This window comes from Gobio gobio, assembly GCF_949357685.1.
Source record: "Gobio gobio genome assembly, chromosome: 2".
Taxonomy (NCBI): domain Eukaryota; kingdom Metazoa; phylum Chordata; class Actinopteri; order Cypriniformes; family Gobionidae; genus Gobio; species Gobio gobio.
In genome coordinates this window covers 44255786-44278929 of record NC_137098.1, presented here as the reverse complement: position 1 = coordinate 44278929, position 23144 = coordinate 44255786, and the positions used below count along the sequence as shown (strand labels likewise).

Below are 23144 nucleotides of genomic sequence, written 5' to 3'. Positions count from 1 at the left end.
GTAAAACATGCAATCAGGAAAAGACAAAAACCTCTAATGACAGTGTTTAAAGTAAAAACGGTCCATAGTAGTTGCTGTAAACTGGTCACTTGAAGTGAGAGTGGAAAAAGAGCAGGGGCAGGATTAGATACAAATGAATATGACTATTGAGCATCTGTTCTATTTTGAGAGCTTCAGAGTGGTTTGCCTATCAGAGATTGTGATATCTTTAACTGAGGAGTGGATGTGTTTATACTGGAGATTCTCTTCTCAATCCCCATTTCACTTTAACATGTACACACATACTATTTCTCTATTTCTCATTCGCTCTGTAGTATTTTAACTTTAGCTGTTCTTTCTCAGTGCCTCGTCCAGCTTTATCAGTTTCACTGAGCCAGGACCAGTAATCATATACAAAGCTTTGTTCACAATATGTATTATAGTCTAATATAGTTTAAATTTTTTTTAGACTGGGTGATCTAGGGTCTTTGCCATCATTTATTCTGACAAGGGTTAATTGTGAACCATCAAAAAATAAACTTGTTAACTTATAAAAAAGAGAGATACTTGTTAATTTATGAGATCTTGTGTCAGATAAGGGCAGAACTGGAGAATCTCCAGTATAAACACATCCACTCCTCAGTTAAAGATATCACAATCTCTGATAGGCAAACCACTCTGAAGCTCTCAAAGTAGAACAGATGCTCAATAGTCATATTCATTTGTATCTAATCCTGCCCCTGCTCTTTTTCCACTCTCACTTCAACCATCTTAAGAGTTTAGATAACCAGAGCCATCACCTGCACTAAAAAAATTAACTTGTTGAATTTGCTTAAAAAAGCAGCGTCAAGTGGTTCCACGCAACTATATTGAATAATTTTTACACATAATTTAGTTATATGAACAAAATAAATTCAAGTAAAGCTTGATAAAATTGTACAAACCATTTGAATTAGTCACTGTTACATAATATTTATATGTGCAGTTTACTTAATAATGTTATGTTAAATTGATAAAAGTTTATTATGTAAGGTGAACACATTTATTGATTTAATTTACCTTAATAAATTTACTATTTTCTCTACAAGTGTAAGTGGAAATATCAACAAAAATAAAAAGCAAAAATAACTAATTGGATAAACTTAATTTAATTGAGCGCAGGAATTCCATCCAATAAATGTGTGTATATGAGTGCCCACAGCCTAACTCTTCTGCATAATGGTAACCACAAAATCAAAGAAACCCCTCTAAATGTCCAACATAACTGAACATTAAACACTAACATAAACTAACAACATCTTTCCCTTTACTTAAAACACTTAAATAAAACTTTATTCCCTAAATTACTCTCCTAATGCAGTCCCTTGCAAAGCATGCTGGGAACTACAGATCCACTGCCCAGTCTGTTCGTTTCACTCAGCAATGTTAAGTTGACCGAACAAACACTTAAGTAGTTACTAGTTTTTAGTAGAAACAACTCAGTAAATTTAAGTTCATGTAGTTACACAAGTAATGTGAACAAGGATGATTTGAGTGAAACTAACAACAGTGAAAGTTCTTTTTTTTTGAGTGAGGGAAACAACCAGGAACATTGTTCCAGCCCGATGGAGGGCCCTAAGAGAAAAGTTGTCTTTTTGGATGCTTTCGCATGTTGTTTCGCCTTTTAAAACTATGATTTGTTTTTGCCAATGATCACAGAACGCAATGCTGCCCTTAAACTCAATTTCATTTGAAAAGCAATAGAGATTTTATCACATTGATCCCTTAGGTGTAATTTAGTCGTCTTTCTGAATTCTTGTGGTGCATTTTTATAAAGGGTTTGGTCAAGAAAAAAATAGATTGGAGTTCTTCAGTGTGATGGATTCAGGGTGAAATGAATGGTTCGGCGCATACCTTGGTTTTGAAGTCATGGCTCGTGTGAACAAACTATGATTCTGTCTTCAAATAAAAAAGTCTGTCAATCAATACTGCTGTAACACTCTTTGTATTGCAGTTTATGGTGCTGTAAATAAGGGAAGATTCTTGAAGTGTTTCCACTTTTGGATGCAAAATATTTTACCATATATTGTATATTTTAGTCAGAATTATTGCACTAAACATTCTATTGCACTCCGCCAGGCTGACGCACAAGCCCACGCTCCTTCAGTGAAGTTTGAAGTTTAATGGAGACTTTCTTGCTGTCAGAGTAAGCCTTTATGCAAAATGGAAGTACTTGTATGAATTTTTTACTTTTACAGATAAGAAAACAACCGTAAGATATACGTTTTGACCCGTCCTGGGGAAACAGTGAGTTTCAAATTACATTCCACACATAGAGAAGTTCTGTGGTGGTTAAAACAATGCTGCATTCGTTCGGTACACATGCATACTGAACCGAAAGACCTGCACCTACATTTTTCAGCAGGAATACGTGCACTGTTAAACAACTTGTCCGTTTGTCCATCCATCCATCGTTGAAAAAAAGTGAATGAGGAAAAGCAGTCAAGAACCATTGACAAAAGAAGCACTTGGCCAAATACTTTGAAACTTTTAAATATTACTTGATTCAATGATAATGGAATTAAGCAATCGCAATATACAATATCCTTCATAATGACATTTCCTTGTAACCTCTTTCATAACATGTGAGACATTTGGCTCGGTCACCAAAATCATAATTAAAATCTTAATTTCCAACACTTTATCACAGGTAGGAAAAGAAATTAGGTTGAATGGAATGTCTGACGGAAAACTGTCAAAGGTTTAAATAATCTTCTGCACTGGTGGCTCGCTATGGGGCTATCCCAAGTCTATCAATGCCTTTCTGTTTGTTAACCTTCAAAAAATGGCTCAGGCCAATTCTGTACAGCTTTACAGGCGTCAGATATTATTTTATCTGCAGAATCTTATATCTCATGTCCACTTCAATCACTGCTGACACTGAGGTCAATAATAATAATGCTTCACAGAAACACAGCAGGCAGACAGAGAATAACATATACAAAGAGACTGGATAGCAAATATAATTGATTAGTATTACATTAAGATTAATGATGAGATTAATCTATAAATCCGAAGTTTCTTTTCAAGTTATATCTTTAAAAAGTCCCAAAAGGTTAAAAATACTCATACGTGACCAATGGTAAGAAATTATCCATTTATTCTGCTTTTTGGCCAAAATAGAGATTAGGGTTGTGCCAAAATGATGTTTAGAGCTGTTGGTATTATGAAATGACCATATATTTTATGAATCTGCACTAATCCTCCCTTGTTAGAGACATAAACGGACTGCAAGTATTAGGTCTGCTCTCCCGCCAGAGTGACAGAAACTCTCTATTCTCTCTCTCCCTCTCTATTGTTCCCCCAATACAGACCCATGTCATTTGTGCACAACTGTCTGGAAAGTTTGTTCATTTCAAAAGCTAAATTCAGTCTCACACAAAGGGATTAATGGGGGATGATGAAATGGAGAAAGAGGGGCATTGTTATTGCATAATATGGGGATAAGACTGAGGTCTCATCTTTCACAAACTGACTTTGAATCTCCACCAAACCCTTTGTACATTTTTTGTATACAAATTAATTTTCAGTTTCAGAGTAACACGGAGACAGGGCACTAACTCTAATGCAACAATCCAGAACATCATAATTCACAGAAAACGTTGAAATCAGAAAAAAAAAAGAAAAAAAAACTTATAAAGGAATATTATTTATGAGGAGTAGAATAGAAGTAAAGTTGGTGGAACAATGCAAGCATTTGTATTATGATTTCATATTCACATGCTACTTAAATTGTCAAAATATCAGAGTGTGGCTGAAGTGCTAAGCATTTTATTACCTATATATAATGAGCCTTCAATGATTTGTTAACCATATTAATTTAATTCTATTCTAATCGCAAGGTTCTTGACCCCTAAAAACAGTTACAAATGACAATCATACGACAGAAGGGATCCCAATTTCCATTACAAAGCTGCACTTGGTGCAGTGAATACCCATGCATTAATTAAAAATACCTTAGATCAGCTCCTTATCAATTAATGACAACATTTTTTCCTGCACATATATTAGTCTCAGTTATGAATTGTGGCAACTCAGTTTTACAGTAACAGCATATGAACCTTTTCCTGGGTTTAACTGAATTTCTGCATAACTTGGTCTTAAAACTTGATCTGATCAGTCACAACAATAGACAAATTGGCATATAAATAAATAACATACAGTTGTTGTGTCTTAAAGATGCACTATGCGACTTTTCCGTCCGCTAGAGGTTGCCTATTCAAAACAAAGGCGTAGCTTGATGACGCCACGTTTGAACGCAGAATCTTGGGACATGTGGTCTTCACCTCACAGCCGGTGGGAAAGAATCGGGATAGGACTCGGGCGGAAATCATGTTGATGGATGTGATTATTAACATTACAGTAGTATGAAGCAGAGCAGGACCGAGTGTTGTGGAGCTGAGGAACCGCTGGAGCGATTGTTAATAAGATGAACGCAACACACGCCTCGCGAGCACCGGGACTGTTATTATGCCACAGTCGCCGGCGCCACTTCCGCTCCTCCGCTCATGAGTTTGAGGTAACACAGCTCTCTTTATACTATTATGTTAGATGTTAGATGTAAATGATGTTATGACGTTACTCTGTGTGTTCTCTCGCCAGCTGCTATGGCACTTGTTCACACTGCAGTAAGAGTAAAGCATTTCTGCAGAATAAGAGGGGAACGCAGATATGATGTCATCGCAGGCGACTCCCTCACACGTCCCAGTTCCTTGGTTAAAATAGCAATTTTCTCACGATTTACAAATAGTTGGAAACATTTGGGATATTTTAAGTACTCAACTGAACAAAATATATAACACTGGCCTAGTGGTTTTTTGGATATTTTACTGAAAAAATGCAACATATTGCAGCTGTAACTAAAACATATGGTCTAAACATTCATAATACATGATCATGACCAAACATTTTCTAGGCCTATTATTGCAGATCAAACCTGCAAAAATGATTTTTCAATTGCAGTTCAGCAATATTTTTGGGATGTCTGGTGTAAATCAGATTAGGACTGAGCCACTCAATGTGTATTTTCTTTTGTTACAGCCATTCTGTTGGTATATTTACTGCTGTGCTTTGGGATGTTTTCATGATGGATCACCCAACTTCTGTTGCGCTTTAACTATTAAACAGATGGCCACACATTCTCCCGCAAAAATGTCCTGATAAACATGGGAATTCATATTCATACATATTCATACATTTTCCGTTGATGATAGCAAGCTGACCAGACCTTGAGGCAGTAAAGCCAAATCAAACCAAACTGTGAGGGCCCCTCCACTATGCTTTACACATGGGATGAGGTTTTGATTTTGGGTGTTATGTGCCTGTTTTGTCCTCACAGTAGTGTGTGTGTGTGTGTGTGTGTGTGTGTGTGTGTTCAAAACAACTGAACTTGGTTCTTTAAACAGGATATTTTCCCAGCACAGCACTGTGGAACAACCAAAAACTTTTTTTTAATGGGGCTGGTGGCTCCCTCCATGGTATCCCATAAACACCATTATTGATTATTGTTGTTTAGTGTTTTAAACTCTAGGACTCTTCTGAACATCTCAGAGTAATCTATTCTGTGGTCTTGAAGTCATGCACTCACATGGAGACTAGAAACTGAAAAAAGCACATAATTTCTCAATTTATAAATAATTTCTCTTACTGTGGACTCATGAGCAAGCTATTTGAGATACTTATGTAACAATTTCCATTTTTTTGCAAATCAACATTCTTAAAGGGATAGTTCTCTCAAAAATTAAAATTATTTACTCACTCTCATGTCCTACTAAGCCTGTATGACTTTATTTCTGTGAAAGAACATGAACCCACGAACACACACACACATTGGATATTGCCATCTTTGTGGGGACATTTTGTCCTCATAACGTAGGGTTTACCAGGACACCACACATACTTCAAAACAATCTTATGTGTTCTGAGATCTCTTATTTGAGGCATGGTTCGTATCAGGCAATGCCTCTTGTAAATAGCACACTCAGTTTTTATAGAGCATGCAGGGCAGCTCTGACCAACACCTCCAATCTCAACTCATTGATTGGACTCCAGGTTAGTTGACTCTTGAATTGTTTTTGGAGTTATTCGTTATCAGTCTTAGGGCAGGGGTGTTCAAATCTCTAAACTCTGCAGGACATTAGCTCTGCAGGAGCAGGACTGGAAAAGACATGAAAATGTACCATCGTTTGTGATATTTAAAAAAACTGCATTTGTCTACTGTTGCAGCCTAGTGGGATATCAGATCAAATTTTAAAACCAATAAAAGAAATACAAATACAAATGGGTTTACAAACTTTTTCAGTAATATAATGTGTTGCTTTGTAAACTTTTCAAAATGATTCCACAATTTTTCTTTGAATATAAAGACTCTGTAATAACTCTAAATGTATACTGTATATCAAATGTAATCACTAATTATTTAAATTCATACAGGCCCGGTGCCAGGTGGGCTTGGTCCCCCCCATGGATATCCCTGTGCCCGAGGGAGACAGATTTGATACTAGTGTGTCATTTTCTCACTCAAACCTGCTGCTGCTTTTGCTTCTTATTGCTTTTAGAGAGAAAAGCTGGCCATAACTGATGGTCTAGGTCTAGGATATGTTTTTTTTCGTAATAGCTTTTTATTAGCTAGACAGTTGGCAAACGATCCAGTGCATATCTGTGTTTGTGCTATGGAGAGAGTCAAATGATCCCATTTCCAATGTGTTTTCAATTCAGTGAGCAATAGCGTAGCCAATCACAGACATGTTGATTTCTTGCAATGGGCAATTACAGATGTTTAAGTTGGAATCCACAAAACACTCAAGTTTTTGAGTGCCTCCTGAGTTTGAGTGCTGAATTCTGCACACTTGAAAAATCCTCTCTAACAAAGTGTTTTATGTAAATAAGAGATTCATTGTGTAGTCAGCTTCACTGATTAATATTACGGAACTCCGCGAGTAATATTCATTGAATGAGTGACAGCTTTTTAGTGATTATATAGGAAGTGCCCTTAGCGCACAAGTCTAGGCGATAGGATAATTAATATAGCCTAATATATTCGGAAGCGGCCACATACACACTTCAATACATAGGCCCAGTCGCATTTAATGCAGGATTTACTCTCGAAATTGCGATGACTGACAATGATAATCATAGGCTATAGCAAAGGATGAGAAACACCCATACTATTTTCAGAATGGATTGTGAACGTAGACACTTTCATAAATCATTTATCTGGAGTGTTCATGCTGGGATGCATGCCACTACAATGAGACACACAGTATTATATAGTATTATGTGTATTTATATAGTAGAAATACAGAGATTTAGTGTAAGGCTGAAGCCAAGCTGCCTAGACTCAGACTCTTTTCTGGAAAATAGCATTTTAATTCTCTCTTCAACATTAGCATCCTCAACCTAGATGCAAATCACAGAGTCGATCTCACCTCAGTATTGTCTTAATCTACATCTCTTCTCTCCACATGCAGAGATCACCTGAAATTCACCCAAAATCTATATTGTTTAATGTGAACAAAATATCATACAACACTATACATGTTTGGTATCATTTGAATTGCGACTAGTAATTGTCTCATCCCCACAGAAGTAAACCAAAAGGTAATAAAGGTTTTAGGAGTTTAGAGATATTTTGCTTACTATGGCCACTTCTGACATCAAAAAGGTGTAAACTACTTAGGACTCAAATCACTTTGGGCAGAAATCATGTTCATGGATGAGATTATTAACGTTACAGTAGTATGAAGCAGAGCAGGACTGAGTGTTGTGGGAGCTGAGGAACCGCTGGAGCGATTGATAATAAGATGAACGCAACACACGCCTCGCGAGCAGCAGGACTGTTATTATGCCACAGTCGCCAGCGCCATTTCTGTTTTTCTGGTCAGGAGTTTGAGGTAACAGCTCTGTTTATCATATTAGATGCATTTGAGTGTGTTGAAAATGATGTTATGACGTTACTCTGTGCATTCGCTCGCCGGCTGCTATGACACTTGTTGCACACTGCAGTAAGAGTAAAGCGTTTCTGCAAAATAAAACTGGAAACCGAGGGGAACGCAGATATGACGCAATTGACAGGCGACTCCCTCACACGTCCCGGTTCCTTGGCTAAAATAGCAATTTTCTCACGATTTACAAGTACTCAACTGAACAAAATATATAACAATGACCTAGTGGTTTTTGAATATTTTACAGAAAAAAATGTATATATACTGCTAAAAATGCAGTTTTATTATGAGCCGTTGGCATGAATTGTAATCGTGATGGAGCGGTAGTGGAGAGCTCTCTCTAAAAAAAAAAAAAGAAATCTGCTCCGCACTCCATTCAAAATCAGGCTGCTCCACTCCTCGCTCCGCTCCCACTCCACTCCACTCCACTCACATACTCTGCTACTGGCTGCACACAAATTTTATTTTTCAAATAATTATTTATATATATGGGAGATTGCAACAGTGACAACAGCATTCTATAAACAAACTCACACACCTGTGAATTTTCAGGACTCATAACCACATTTTCGGCGAAGCCCTGCTGTACAACTTTCTGTAACGCCATACAGATCGAGAGAGACGCTCTGCGCTGAACACAGGTTCAGTGGGCTAACTTGCGCGCAATACAACCTGCGTGTTATCTGAAGGTTTTAGATCCAATCCATCAGTGCTGCTTTAGTCAAAAAAAATGATTTCAGGAGGTTTTAAATCTGGGGAGAGAAAAAAAGGAATCACAATCTTGTGATAATTAAACGTAATTATATATTTAATAGAATTAAATATTGTGATAGCTAAACTTTAAAGGCTACAGTGGGGCAAAAAAGTATTTAGTCAGCCACCAATTGTGCAAGTTCTTCCACTTAAAAAGATGAGAGAGGCCTGTAATTTTCATCATATGTACACTTCAACTATGAGAGACAGAATGAGAAAAAAAATCCAGAAAAGCACATCGTCTGATTTTTAAAGAATTTATTTGCTAATTATGGTGGAAATAAGTATTTGGTCTATAACAGAAGTTCATCTCAATACTTTGTTATATATCCTTTGTTGGCAATGGCAGAGGTCAAACGTTTTCTGTAAGTCTCCACAAGATTTTTACACACTGTTGCTGGTAGTTTGGCCCATTCCTCCATGCAGATCTCCTCTAGAGCAGTGATGTTTTGGCACAATGTACTTTACACTCTCAAGACCCATAAAAGGTACTAAAGATGTCGTTACAAAGTCCATCTCACTACAGTGGTTCTACAATAATTTTATGAATCGACGAGAATAGTTTTTGTGCGCAAAAAAAACCTAAATAACGACTTGTATAGTGATGACGATTTCAAAACACTGCATCACGAAGCTTCGAAGCGTTTTGAATCAGTGAGTCGATTCAGCAGTTTGGATCACCAATATCACGTGATTTCAGCAGTTTGGTGGTTTGACACGTGATCCGAATCATGATTCGACTCACTGATTCATAACGCTTCGAAGCTTCATGATGCAGTGTTTTGAAATCCATCATCATTAAACAAGTCATTATTTAGGTCTATTCTCGTCGATTCATAAAATTATTGTAGAACTACTGTAGTGAGATGGACTTTGTAACGACGTCTTTAGTACCTTTTATGGGTCTTGAGAGTGTACAGTGCATTGTGCCAATGGAGGCCTTTCTGAGCCATCGGATTTCAACTCAAATATCTTAATGTGTGTTGCGAAGATGAACGGAGGTCGTACGGGTGTCGAACGACATGAGGGTAAGTAATTAATGACAGAATTTTCATTTTTGGGAGAACTAACCCTTTAAAGGTGAACTATGTAGGATTTTTGCAGTAAAATATCCAGAAACCACTAGGCCAGTGTTATATATTTTGTTCAATTGAGTACTTAGAATATCCCAAATGTTTCCAACTATTTGTAAATCGTGAGAAATTGCTATTTTAACCGAGGAACCGGGACGTGTGAGCTATGCGTGTGAGGGAGTCGCCTGTCGATTGCGTCATATCTGCGTCACCCTCGGTTTCCGGTTTTATTCAGTGAAACACTTTACTCTCACTGCAGTGTGAACAAGTGTCATAGCAGCCGCCGAGCGAACGTCATAACTTCCTTTTCAACACACTCAGATATATCTAATACGATAAACAGAGTTGCGTTACCTCAATCATGACTGGAAAAGAGGAAGTGGCGCCGGCAACCGTGTCATAATAAAAGTCCCGCCGGCGACTATGTCATTATAACAGTCCCGCTCTTCAATCGCTCCTGCGGCCTTGCTCAGCTCCACAACACTCGGTCCTGCTCTGCTTCAGACTACAGTAATGTTAATAATCGCATCCATGAACATGATTTCTGCCCGAGTCCTATCCTGACTGTTTTCCACCGGCTGTGAGGTGAAGATCACATGTCCCAAGATTTTGCGCTCAAACGTGGCGTCATCAAACTATGCCTTTGTTTTGAACAGGCGACCTCTAGTGGACGGAAAAGTTACATAGTGTAGCTTTAACTGGTGTATCGACAAGATAAATTTCATCATAAACAATTGCCACAAAGCAATTTTTATTTATTTATTTTTTAACTGGGGTAGGGGGGCCAACCGTAAGGCTGTAGTACAGGGGCCTCCGGTTATACAGTATTAGGCGCCCCTGGTCAGGTATGCTTCTTTTACCCTTTATTTCTTAGCATTTGATGTTTTGTTTTAATCATTTTTAATTGATTATGTAATTGGCATGATGCATTTACTTGACAATAATACATTGTTTACAAATAAGTTTATTCAGATGTATTAATTATTAATTAGTAGATAACGTAAAGTCCATAAACACCACAAATCTACGCTCAGGTTAGTAACAGACTAAAATTCAGATTAGGTGGAGCATTGGGGCATGCCAACTAAAGTTTTAGAGCTCCATAAATTAGAGCTTTTAGTGATGATAAATTGGCATTAGACAGGTGTACATAGATTGTAGGGCTAATAATGGCATTTACGTTTAGAACAACAGAGAGTTGTTAGACCAAACAAAATAGGTTGACTAAGTGTACATGGGAAACCATGGCATGATTACATACATTTACCATTAGAGGAAATTAAGTTTGTCAGCTTATTTCTATTGTAACCTCTGGTTAGAAAAAGTCTTATCTTAATTAAGTGTATACAGATCTATGGGGACTAAATAGCATACTTTTAGAAATAAGCATAGTGCGCCATCTAAATGTATTAGTCAATTGCCTCTGACCAAGACTGATGAGTTTGTGATTATGAGATCTGTATGAGACTTTTGTAATTTAGGAATCCGAATGAACGAGTGTAATTTGAATAAAGAGTTAAATAGAATAATCAAATGTGTAGTTAAACTAGTATACCAATGACAAAGAGTCAATTAGCATTTTAACATAAATTTGAGGTTGTGATAAAATTTGATTAAGATAAATCCTTACACAAAGGTAGGAAAAAAAAGTACTGGTAAAAAAAGCAGTTAATACAGCTGTCAATTTCTACAATCCAATAAATTCCAGATGACACACTCAAGTCCCATCCTACATTTCTCACAGTTTCAATCGAATATAATAGACGGGAAACAACTGAGAAGAAACATTATCACTATTTCCATTTCATGCTGACTTTAATATAAAACTTAACTAATGTGGTCTAGGGCTGTAATCAACCAAAGAAAATCTTGGTCGACTGAAGTCCTGAAATGTTCGACTAAAAATGACGTTAGGAAAAAAAACGTGAAATTAATTAGCTGTGCACTGTGCGCAGTACTTGGTAGCCTTGTTGTCTGCCTTAATGAATTATAAATAAACATAAAAAACTAGTAGGCTATTTGCAGTATATTAAATAGTTTTTGACCTAATTATTTTGCACTGAAATAGGTCTGACACACAATCTGTCGGCTCTGACAGTGTTGCATCACGTGCACCTGCGCAATATCATAGCCTATGATTTCTGAAAATATAGTACTATGTTGTCAAGAACTTTTGAGGAATATGCAACATATTTTGGACAATTGTTTTTGTCATATGTATTATAATAACTGACAGACACTATAATTTCAGCCGCTCTGTGCAGCTCGAACATATGAGCTCAGTTCAGCTTTGCGGCTGAGACACGAATAGACTATTAACGTAAAGCTTTTACTCTTAAACACAAAAGGCACGTCCACTTTAATAAAAAATGAATATTTATTAAACAAGCCAGATCAAGAGCAGGAACAAAATAAAGTGCATAACTGAAAAATAAAGCATAGGCTCAAAACTAATACAAACAGTGGGCACAGCGCATCGCGCATTAGGCTCCAAATAAAAAATAAAATGCCCAAATCCAATAAATAATACTAGAAATAAATGTGCAGTTTGCACAATAATAAAAGGGATGGGGCCAGTGGCGGATCTAGAAAATGTTACATGGGGGGGCAAAGGGGTGGCAAGAGGTCTTGGCAGAGTGGCAGGGGTAGACGGTACATGGAAATCCCTATATGTGAATTGCTTTAACAAAACAAACACAAAACCACTTTTAAACTACAGTACGTATTGTTTAATCATGCCCTTACACACTACAAAGGTTTTTAATTCACAACAGGAATAAGCCCAGTGTTCAAACAAAACAAAACAATATAAAAAGCAAAATGAAAATATAAACAAATACCATAATTGTGTCCAAGATGCAGTGGACTACAAATATACAACAGTGGACAATACTCAAGTTCTTATTATAATTAAAAACTTATAATTACAGTCCACAAATGAAATGACCCATGATCACCCATCTTTTTTAGGAAAGCTTAAGGCGACTGTTGTGCTTTGCAGTAAAATGTTTCAAAAACAGCGTTATGTGTTTCTCAACATGTTACAGTGTTTACATGGTACAATTTCTGGTAAGCTACACTTTTTTGTTATTTCAATTCAATTAAATTATTGTGATTTGATTTAATATTGACTCATTTGGATAAATATTAGGCACACAAGATGTACCTAATCTCAAGAAAAAACAACTCCCCTAATGCTGTAAACATACAGAGAGCCCTATCAGCTGGCAGTGTTATTTAAGGTTAAAAATAACTCAAATTACATATAATGCGTTTTTTTATTATAATAACAACTTTATTTAATTATATAAATAAAAATATAATAAATATGTAATATGGTACACTACACATATTTAGCAAAATACTCTCGACTATAGCACATTTCTAGCCAACTAATGTGCTATAGCCTAAATGGCTAAATCATTAAATCATAATCATTAAATGGCTTTCCTGAGGTAAATGTTATGTGACATAATTGTTCTCCAGTTGTTTTATTGACCCCTTTGTTAGATTGATTGGTCGATATTATGTATGAGGAATATACATTTAGGTAAGTTTTAGGCTACTGTTTCTTTCAACATTGTTCATTCGTGTTTATTTACTATTAGCTAGTAGAGATGATCTGTCCACGTGCAGCTAGGGATCTGTCACGTAACATTTACAAGCGCCAAAACGGCATTTATTGTTTGAATTTCGTAATAAAAGTGACAGAATCTGAGAGCTGAGATTTTTTTTAATATCATAAGTAACCCTAAGCTCTGTCTAGTCTGTCGGTCTCCGTGTCCTCTTTGCTTCGTGATTTTTCTGTGCGTGAGAGCGTGAAAAGTGTCAATTGCGCGTGTCTCACGGTGAATGCGTGAGATTTGGCAGTTATGGATACAATATTTTTATATTTTTTATTAAGCTGTTCTTGTCTTTACTAAAATCAAAATTAGGCTAATCAAAGGGAAGAGTGCTCTTACGAATCACAACCGCTGATTTTGGCTAACGTAATAGACTCGCTGTTTTTGCTGCTGCTGAATCGTCTTTAGCATACAATACATTCATTACAAATGTAATTTTAAGTTAAACGTGTGTTTAAACTACACCTGGGGAAACTCTCTTCACCTTCAGGGGCTCTGGGGCAGCTCAGTCTCTCCAGTTGGTTTGTAGGGCCACCGCACCGCAGCAGACTCGCTGGGTGTGAGCCAGACTGAGCGAACGCAGCTCTGCACGTTTGAATCAGGGACGTAGCTAGCATTTGAGGGGCGGGGGGAGGGTTATTTTATGCATTTTAATTTTAATACATTTAAAATAAAAAATTAAATGGTTTACTTTTGGTAAATGTATTGGACATACTGGCGGGTTGTTTTTACAAGTACAGTTTTTGGATCATCAAAGTTAGGGGGGCAGCTGGGGGGGCAAGGCTCTAGACTGGGGGGGCACCTGCCCCCCCTTGCCCCCCTGTAGATCCGCCCATGGATGGGGCAACTCAAAACAGACGGGGCATCCTAACGCAGACAAGTTAGCTTACCATTTTTAGGTGATATGACTTTTTTCCCCATTTTCTATTTTTAAAAAAATGCTGCCACACTACCGATGTCTTTGTTGACATGGTAGAAGAGGACTGACTAGGAAAACGCTCTCACAATTAAATAAATAATATAACAGCAAAGTAGCCTACTTCAATCTGTCTTCTCCAGTGGGTTGGGCTAATCCAAAAGAAGTGAAAACAAGGGGGGTGTTCTGTAGACAGACTGTTACCTGTGAAACAGGGGTGCTCTGAAAACACCCCATTAGCAATTAGTGCTTTCCACCTGATGAAATGAACGCGGCAAAACTGATGAAATGAACACGGCAAAACTAACGAAATGAACGTGGCAAAAAAAAAAAATCGACCAATCTGAATTTTGGTCGAGCCAGAACATATCAACTAATCGACTGGGAGAAATGGATAATGGGAGATTACAGCCCTAATGTGGTCACAGATGCGAGTTAGTTGCCTGTTAAAATGCTTTAAACGTGGCTCATCTAATCAGATTTTTTAAGCCAGAACTACAATTTATAATATAGAGGTTAAAGCTACACTATGTAACTTTTCCGTCCACTAGAGGTCGCCTGTTCAAAACAAAGGCGTAGTTTGATGACGCCACGTTTGAGCGCAGAATCTCGGGACATGTGGTCTTCACCTCACAGCCGGTGGGAAACAGTCAGGATAGGACTCGGGCAGAAATCATGTTCATGGATGCGATTATTAACATTACTGTAGTCTGAAGCAGAGCAGGACAGAGTGTTGTGGAGCTGAGCAAGGCCGCAGGAGCGATTGAAGAGCGGGACTGTTATTATGGCATAGTCGCCGGCGGGACTTTTATTATGACACAGTTGCCGGCGGCACTTCCTCTTCTCCAGTGCTGAGTGTGAGGTAACACAGCTCTGTTTATCGTATTAGATATATCTGAGTGTGTTGAAAAGGAAGTTATGACGTTCGCTCGGCGGCTGCTATGACACTTGTTCACAATGCAGTGAGAGTAAAGTGTTTCACTGAATAAAACCGGAGACCGAGGGTGACGCAGATATGACGCAATCGACAGGCGACTCCCTCACACGCATAGCTCACACGTCCCGGCTCCTTGGTTAAAATAGCAATTTTCTCACGATTTACAAATAGTTGAAAACATTTGGGATATTCTAAGTACTCAACTGAACAAAATATATAACACTGGCCTAGTGATTTCTGGATGTTTTACTGCAAAAATCCTACATAGTTCACCTTTAATAGACAGAATAGATACTTCTGATTTGTGAAAATCATTAGCAAGAGAAAACTATAGCTGCCTGACCATTTTCCCTTTTGTAATTCTTTGCGGTTTTGAGCACAAGTATCCACCTAATCATTATTTTCTAGCTTGTACAAACTTTAATGTAAAGACTTTAAGATTTTTGTACCAGTCTTAGGTGGGCTGTGATTATGCTGCGTCTTGCTTAGTTATTTCTGGAAATAAAGTTTATATATTTTGTACGAAGTTTATAGAATATTAAAAAGTTTTAAAAAGTGTCTAAAGTTTCACAGACAATTACAATTAATGCTAGCCATTTTGTTGTGTCAGTGACAAAACGGATAATGGTTCATTATACTTACAGTATCTATAATTTAATAGACTACATCTAATTGGTCCTTACAAGCACCACCTTTTTTATGCACATATGAACAGCATCAAAGACATACTTGAGAGTGAAGGACAGATTTAGTGTGCAACATAACGGGAGAGACGTTTCGTAAACAATTTCACCTACTCAAAAAATGTCCAAACCTAATGAGGTATCGCATAGCGCTGAGCTTAAGACATACGGTACAAAAACAGGGCCCTTATAACATCTATAATGGGATTATGAGTAGTTTTCTCAGTGCTAATCTCGATCCACTAAAGTAGGAGGGGAATTTGAAAAGGCAGAACTTTTTTATATTGAGTTACTAAAGCTATTTTGTTAATAAACATCTTGTATCAAGACATATTTAGACAAATTTAAACTTCTACTCATGTGATGTTTTCACATTCATACAGATTGGTTTGGTAAGAAATCATCTATTTAGAAAGCTAATATATTCTACTTTAGCACGCTACAGCTGGTGTTTGTCATGCCTTTAGCTACTTGTGATGTTCAATTAAATAGATCACAGTACATGTGTTGATGACAAAATGCCATGCATTCTAGAAATGTCTATAAGATCTGCCTAGAGTCTAAAACTATCTATAGCAAAGTTATACATCTAGCATGAGCAAGAAGTGACTTTTCACTGCACTGACATTAGCAAATTGCTATCCGCCCACAACCTCAGCATTAGACTCTTCTGCTCAATGGTCACCACACAAACTCCAACATAAGAGACACTCTTCAAGATCCTCAACATAACTGCACATTAAACACTAACAAGTATTGCCCTTTGCTCAAAAACACATAAAATAACAACTAGAAATCCACTGTCCAATCGAATTTATCAGAGCAAACTGAACATGCAGCAAAATAATTTTTGTGTGCTGGCCCCTATAAGTTCAGTTTATTGTAATATGGTACATTTTGCTTTGACCATATTACAATTTTTAGTTCTTGGACTCACTTGCTGCATTTTCCATGAACTAACACAGCTCTGTTGTAGTCATTTCAGCACACTGACTGCAGACTTCAGACCGAACATTTTTTCAATGGATCGTGCAAGATAGCGATCACTCCTTTTCATCTTCGTTATAATCGACTGACATGAAAGCCCACAAATCCATGTTCCAAAACAACATTTTCCACATAATACCCATGAATCATCTACTATAAAAGGATCCAAGGTTAGTGATTTGTTGCTATAGATACAGATCTCTGATTTGTAGTTGTGCTTTAACACCAATCTTTCTCACATTAAAGGACAAAATCACCTCACCATAAAAATTACTGCATTGAGGTCTAGGGCATTTTGTGTGCAAGATCCCAACATAGGTTAGGATTATCTTACTTTCAACGATGAGTAAAAGCATCATTAGAATTCCCTTCTGACCCCAGCCACCCCATAACACCCTCTTTGGTCGCCACTGGTTACAAGAGACCACTCTGGAGCATATTGGCTATTATGGGCCATTAAGGAGCTAAAACCACAGCTGCAATGGTTGCATGACATGCATGAATTTGTCAGTTTTAATCAAGCAGTGCATTTAAAATATCTTATTTGAAAGTCAATATGTCTGAAATACTCAGGCTGTGCTCTTGAATGGTGCGAAATGTTTCTTTTTGATTCATTGAAGGTTTACCACATTATACGGTTTGTAGATAGTTATAAATCGCACTTAAAAATACATGAAATTCACTGCATTAGATAACAAAATATCAAACCAAGTGGCATTTTTTTTATAGAAAAGACCGCGCAAGCAAAACAAAATGCTTTGGAAGGTGCAAAATAGTTTTCTTTAAATTCTTTTATTAGTTTTTTTTTGCTTTGGAAAAAGTTTTTAATAAGGAAATGGTGTAATGGCTTGCACATGGTCAAGAAAGGGTTTTATGAAAAACACATTTTATAAACAAACATCGCCTTTCTGTATTATCCATCTCTATGAATTGTATATATACACACAACTGTTTATTTGAATAAACTGAATAGAATAGAGACAGAATAGAATAGAAAATTAGGTGTAATATTTGATTATGTTATAGGCTGCACAATACTTGAAAACTCCTGGGGCCGTATTCACAAATCATTTTATCTTACCACTAGAGGAGTCCTCCTAAGAGCTCCTAGCTAGGAGTTTTAATTTAAAACCTGTTACTTTTTGAGTGTTTTTATGAGCTCTTTTAATTCACACACAATGGTTTTCAGAGAAGCATAGCAGGCCGACAGTGGGAAGGACACATATATAATGATAGAAATGTATTATTGTGTGTGTGTGTGTGTGTGTGTGTGTGTGTGTGTTACCAATTATTGTGTAGCCTATAACTTAAATTATGTAACAATCAAGTATTACACCTGTGGCTAATTCTATTCAGTTTCTATTCTATTCAGTTTCCCCTATTCGATTAAACCATTTCAAAAATACTCTACAGAAAGAGCACTGGATAATACAGAACCACCAAAGATAAGACAAAAAAAAGACAAACTTGACTATGTTTAAAACTAAGAAAACACCTTTTTAAAATTATATTACAAAGGGTCAATGCAATTGTAATATTTCAGTATATTTCCTCAGTTTCAACTCAAATTGACAACAGCAGGCATGCTTTGGATCGTTTTTAGGGATTTAGAAGTCCGGAGGAGGACTTTGCTGTCCTGAGCTATACTTTTAGAGTTAAAATGCTTTGTGGATTACTCTTAAGATTATAAATGTACAAGTCCTAAAATTAGGAGCCACACAGCCTAATTTTCAAGAGTTGCTCCTTATTTTCCACATTAGGAGCAACATGTAGCCTTAAGATTGTTTGCAAACATGGCCTCTGGCTAAGAACTCTTAGGAGGACTCCTAGTGGCAAAATAAAATTATTTGTGAATACAGACCCTGTTGCACACCTGTAAATTGGTTTATTGATAGCAGCTTCTAGACGGGACGCCACAGTATTGTATTAGCAACTGGAGGTTACTCAAAGTATTATACTGGCAACAAGAAATTGCTCAAAGTGACAATTGGAGGTTGTCTGAATTGACACAAGTGAGCTAGATTAGTGTTTGTAAAGTTGTTTGTATTTGTATTTAGAAATTCCATGAAAACACTCACTGCTTGTAGTTCAGTAAAAAGTGGCAGCATTTTATATTTTATTTTTTTGCAGATGCCACGTGGTTTGGTATTTTTTTAATCAATGCAATAAAATCCATACATTTGTGACTAATTGTCCAAATGAATCTAAATCAATCTGCTTAAATGACACTGCATTTAATTACGTTTAAGCATTTAAGAGCGACAGATTTGGAATTGCTATAAGTTAATGTGATTAAAATAAAATAATATACATGTTGTAGTTTATTTAAAAACGTATTATTATCCATGAACGTTTATGAGGTCTGTCATGCTCCTCTAGCTTTCAAACCCATGCATGGATTTTAAGAACAAATACTACAAACCAAACAACATCAAAATTACTGTGGTAATATCATGCCAACAACCATCATATCTGGTAAAAGAACATAACATTATTAAATGTTGTCAAGACCAGGAAAAGAAATGATGTCCACAAAACAAATCTCTTACCTTTCGCTTTGACTGTTCAGACTTCTTGGACATATTTTTCATTTTTTTATGAAGATGATATAATACCTGAAATAAAAAAGCCACATTAATGCTTAAGAGTGTATATCATTACTCAACCACCGTTAAACATAACAGAAGCAGTAGTTTGACACTTACATTACAAATATATTGATCTACATTAAATACATAAGTAAACAATCTCACATTAAATGTAATAAAAGCGGTCTGTGTTTAGATGCATTCTTCTATTGATCTGGCAGCCATACTCTACATGGAATGCTGCTCTCCATACTCGTAATGTAAATGTTTAAAGAGCACGATGAAATCTGTTGAAAGGTATACTCTTTCTTTCCAGTGTTGATATATACTTTACCAAAAAGGATGTTTGTGTAAAAAAACCTCATATCTAAAGAAAATTGCTCATATCTTTGAATTAGTATTTGCTACGTGTTGGTTTGCACTGTGGTTTAGAACAGAGACACTGTCATTATAAGAATCTGACTGAACAAAAACCTTTAAAGGTCAGACAAGTCATCAATATTTGAATGCATATTTTAGCTAAAAGTAAATTTGGTTAACATATGAGTACAACGTACATATAAACTCAAAGCTAGCACATATGAACTAAAATCCACATATTTTGATTTCATGATGATCTCAAAGTCTAAACATTAAGCATTGGTCACAGCCCAAGAGGCAATATCGATTGTTGGTCGTAATTCCACAATTACTGTACTGTTATTGAAAAATTATGCACAGTTATGACTTTCTACAATGAGGTCATTGTACATTCAAATAACTTCCAGCTTTGCTAGAAGCAAACAGGAGCATTCATAAATTGATTATGAGGAGTCTGGAAAATATTAATCTTCCCTGTGACGTTTGGGTAATCTTAGGCTACTGTTTGTAGGCGACTTTACCCAATCTCCGAATCCAGAGGGGATGAATTATGAAGTGCCCACCGAGCAGTCTGTGTGGGCGCATGGCCACCTGTTGCACCCTTGATTCCTGCTCTCGAGCACGATTGTAAAAGTTGTTGAGCTATGACCACGGTTATTTTGCCCATAGTTAATTATTATAGCCATCGTGATGATAATGTTGACACGAGTTGGAGGAAACGAACACTGCCATAAAAAGTCAGTTTAAAAGCAATCACGCGCCAATTAGCTTTCATTTTTAAAAAGTGTAATCATTTCGTAGACGCTCCTAAAATCTTCTCATCTCCTCACTTTCATTTTAAACGATAAACCAGCTCGTACAAAATAAAACAGATTTGTAGCAGGTGCTCTAGTTCTACAATATGTCTTATGTCGATTCCTTACCTTGGCATAACAGCAAGTGATCAAAACCAGCGGTAACAGATATCCTATCACGAGAATGGTCACTTTATAAGTGTGCTTGGCCATCCGTTCGGTCCAAATCTCCCAGCAGAACGTGCTATTGGGAGCCTTATGGTGATCCGTCAAAATTTGGTGCTGCGCAACCGGGACTGCAAAGATAAAGGAAAGCATCCAAATGACACAAACGCCAATGAGCGCATTCCTCCGGTTACGAATACACGGGGACTTTTTGGAGAGCACCACGGCAATGTACCTGTCCACGGACATGGCCACTAGCGTGAAAATGCTCACCAGCATGCTGACCATAACAAAATAGTGCACAAATTTACACAGAAACGCCCCGAAGATCCACTCGGGAAGAGAGTAAATGGTGGCCTGAAACGGGACGCAAAACAGGAGGAAAGATAAATCTGCTATGCTGAGATTTAGGATGAAAATGTTTGTGGTACTTCTCGAGCGCCTCGACTTTATTTTCCCAATGACAACCATCACTAGAGTGTTTCCAATGATTCCCAGGAAAAATATACATCCAAATATAACGGGCACAATCACTATCTCCGGACCAAACGTGTCGGTCGTTTGGTTCGTGTCCATATGCTCCTCTGCCCAAATTACCGTTTCATTTCGGGATAACCCCATTTTCACAATGATTCAAGAAGCCCGGTCGCAACAAAAGAAAACAAGTCCGTTCAGAAGCACAGAACAATCACTCCCCAGTTTGGTTTCTCATTTTCTCAAGTTAGCGCGCGCTGACACATCTTTGGCTCGGTTGTGGAGTACTCCGGTTACGATGGGAAATGCACCGGCTGGGTATGAGGCACTAATGAGAACGCACATCATTCACTGGCGCGTGTTCTTTCCCGGGAAGACGCTGGAACACTGGCACAGGCTCAGTGCGGAAAGTTTCCGCCCTGAAGCGCTTAAACGATCATTTGAATCGATTCACTATTATAATAGCAGAGCTTCTCTTAAGTTTAATTGACCCATAACTATAGGCCTATTTTACTTTTCATAACGATAACTGTGTCTTTGGGTCAAAGAACACTAACATGTTGTGTCATTATGAACCTGGCTTAGAAAAATCCTGAAGACCTTTACGCTTGTTCTCACATTATCTCAAGGTGTCACGACGATACAGATAACCACGCGCAGACTCAGTGACTGACTTGCTTGTTTGTATGCTGCAGCTGATCAGCCTACTACTGCTGATATCCCCAACTCACAGTTAGAATTTGTCCCAAAGAATATATAGCTTATAGCCTATATTAAATTTTTTTCCCCATAAGTAGGCTATACTTTTCATGTATTAGTAGGCCTACTCTCATTACCCAGTTCTTTATAAGAACCTACTAACACAAGCAGCATTCCACCCACACAAATAACCTTAATAAAATGATGCAAGAGTGTTCAATGAACTCAATAAAAGAAGAATATCCTTAATCTGTTTCCGGGATTTTATAGCAGCTGTTACTGTGCAGTTTTGAAAATGTGTTCCTGAGTAGAATAGCTTATGTTTTGTTATGGAAAACAAATGTCTTTGTGAAAAGAAGGCAATCTTTGTTGCTCTAGGGAATAGGAAGCATTATAACACTCCTGCTACATTACACATTTACAAATCTACACATTTTCATAATGAATAGAAAGGATTCTTGAAGGGCGAAAACATAAAAATAGCAGATCAAAATCAAGTTTTGCTTTTTACATTGTTGTATAGTACACCTGCCATTAATTGATAAAACAACAAGTAACTGTTGATAGAACATTTTATGTAAAAAAAACTGAATGCAGAAAACTTTCAACACAAATTGCAAAAGTCAGGTAAAGAAGAGATTTCAGAGAATCCATGAAGGTGTCTCATTAAGTTCAGTGTAATAGAAAATTGATTAAAAAAGATATGGGAGAGTCCTTCAAAAGATTTTTTGAAGAGTTTTTCTTTTAATCTTCAATGAATGCTGGTGTTCTGATATAAGTATCTATGTGCACTTTCCCACATCTTACTGGAATTGGTTTTAAATGCTCTGTTCAAGGTATGCAACCTTGTTCACTGTGTTCTTCTCATCAGGCAATATGTGGCAGATTTCCAGTAGAAGAAAGAAGTGCCAAACCAGACTGCTATGGATCGTTAGCCTTAGGCCTACTTAAAAAAAAAGCATGCAAACCGATTTGCCTTAAAAAAACGAAGTAAAGTGAAATAGGAATAGTATGTTGAACTGACAAATGCTTAGTTAGTATAGTTCACTTGCACAAGCATTTTAGTAACTAAACAAGAACTGTACATAATTTACTTTAAATAAAATATCTGTTACCATTGTTGTGTTTTGA

The 23144-nt window shown here is 37.0% G+C and overlaps 1 protein-coding gene across 1 annotated transcript in view; it reads right to left on the bottom strand.

Moving 5' to 3' along the window:
- Window positions 1–21461, bottom strand: part of galr1b (galanin receptor 1b) — a gene marked incomplete at both ends in the record, with an annotated part of 35500 nt that extends 14039 nt beyond the window's left edge. The window contains 2 exons of the mRNA XM_079808817.1: window positions 19483–19548; window positions 20805–21461. Of these exons, the coding sequence (XP_079664943.1) occupies window positions 19483–19548; window positions 20805–21461 (723 nt within the window). The remainder of the gene's footprint in view (window positions 1–19482; window positions 19549–20804) is intronic.
- Window positions 21462–23144: the final 1683 nt, after the last annotated feature.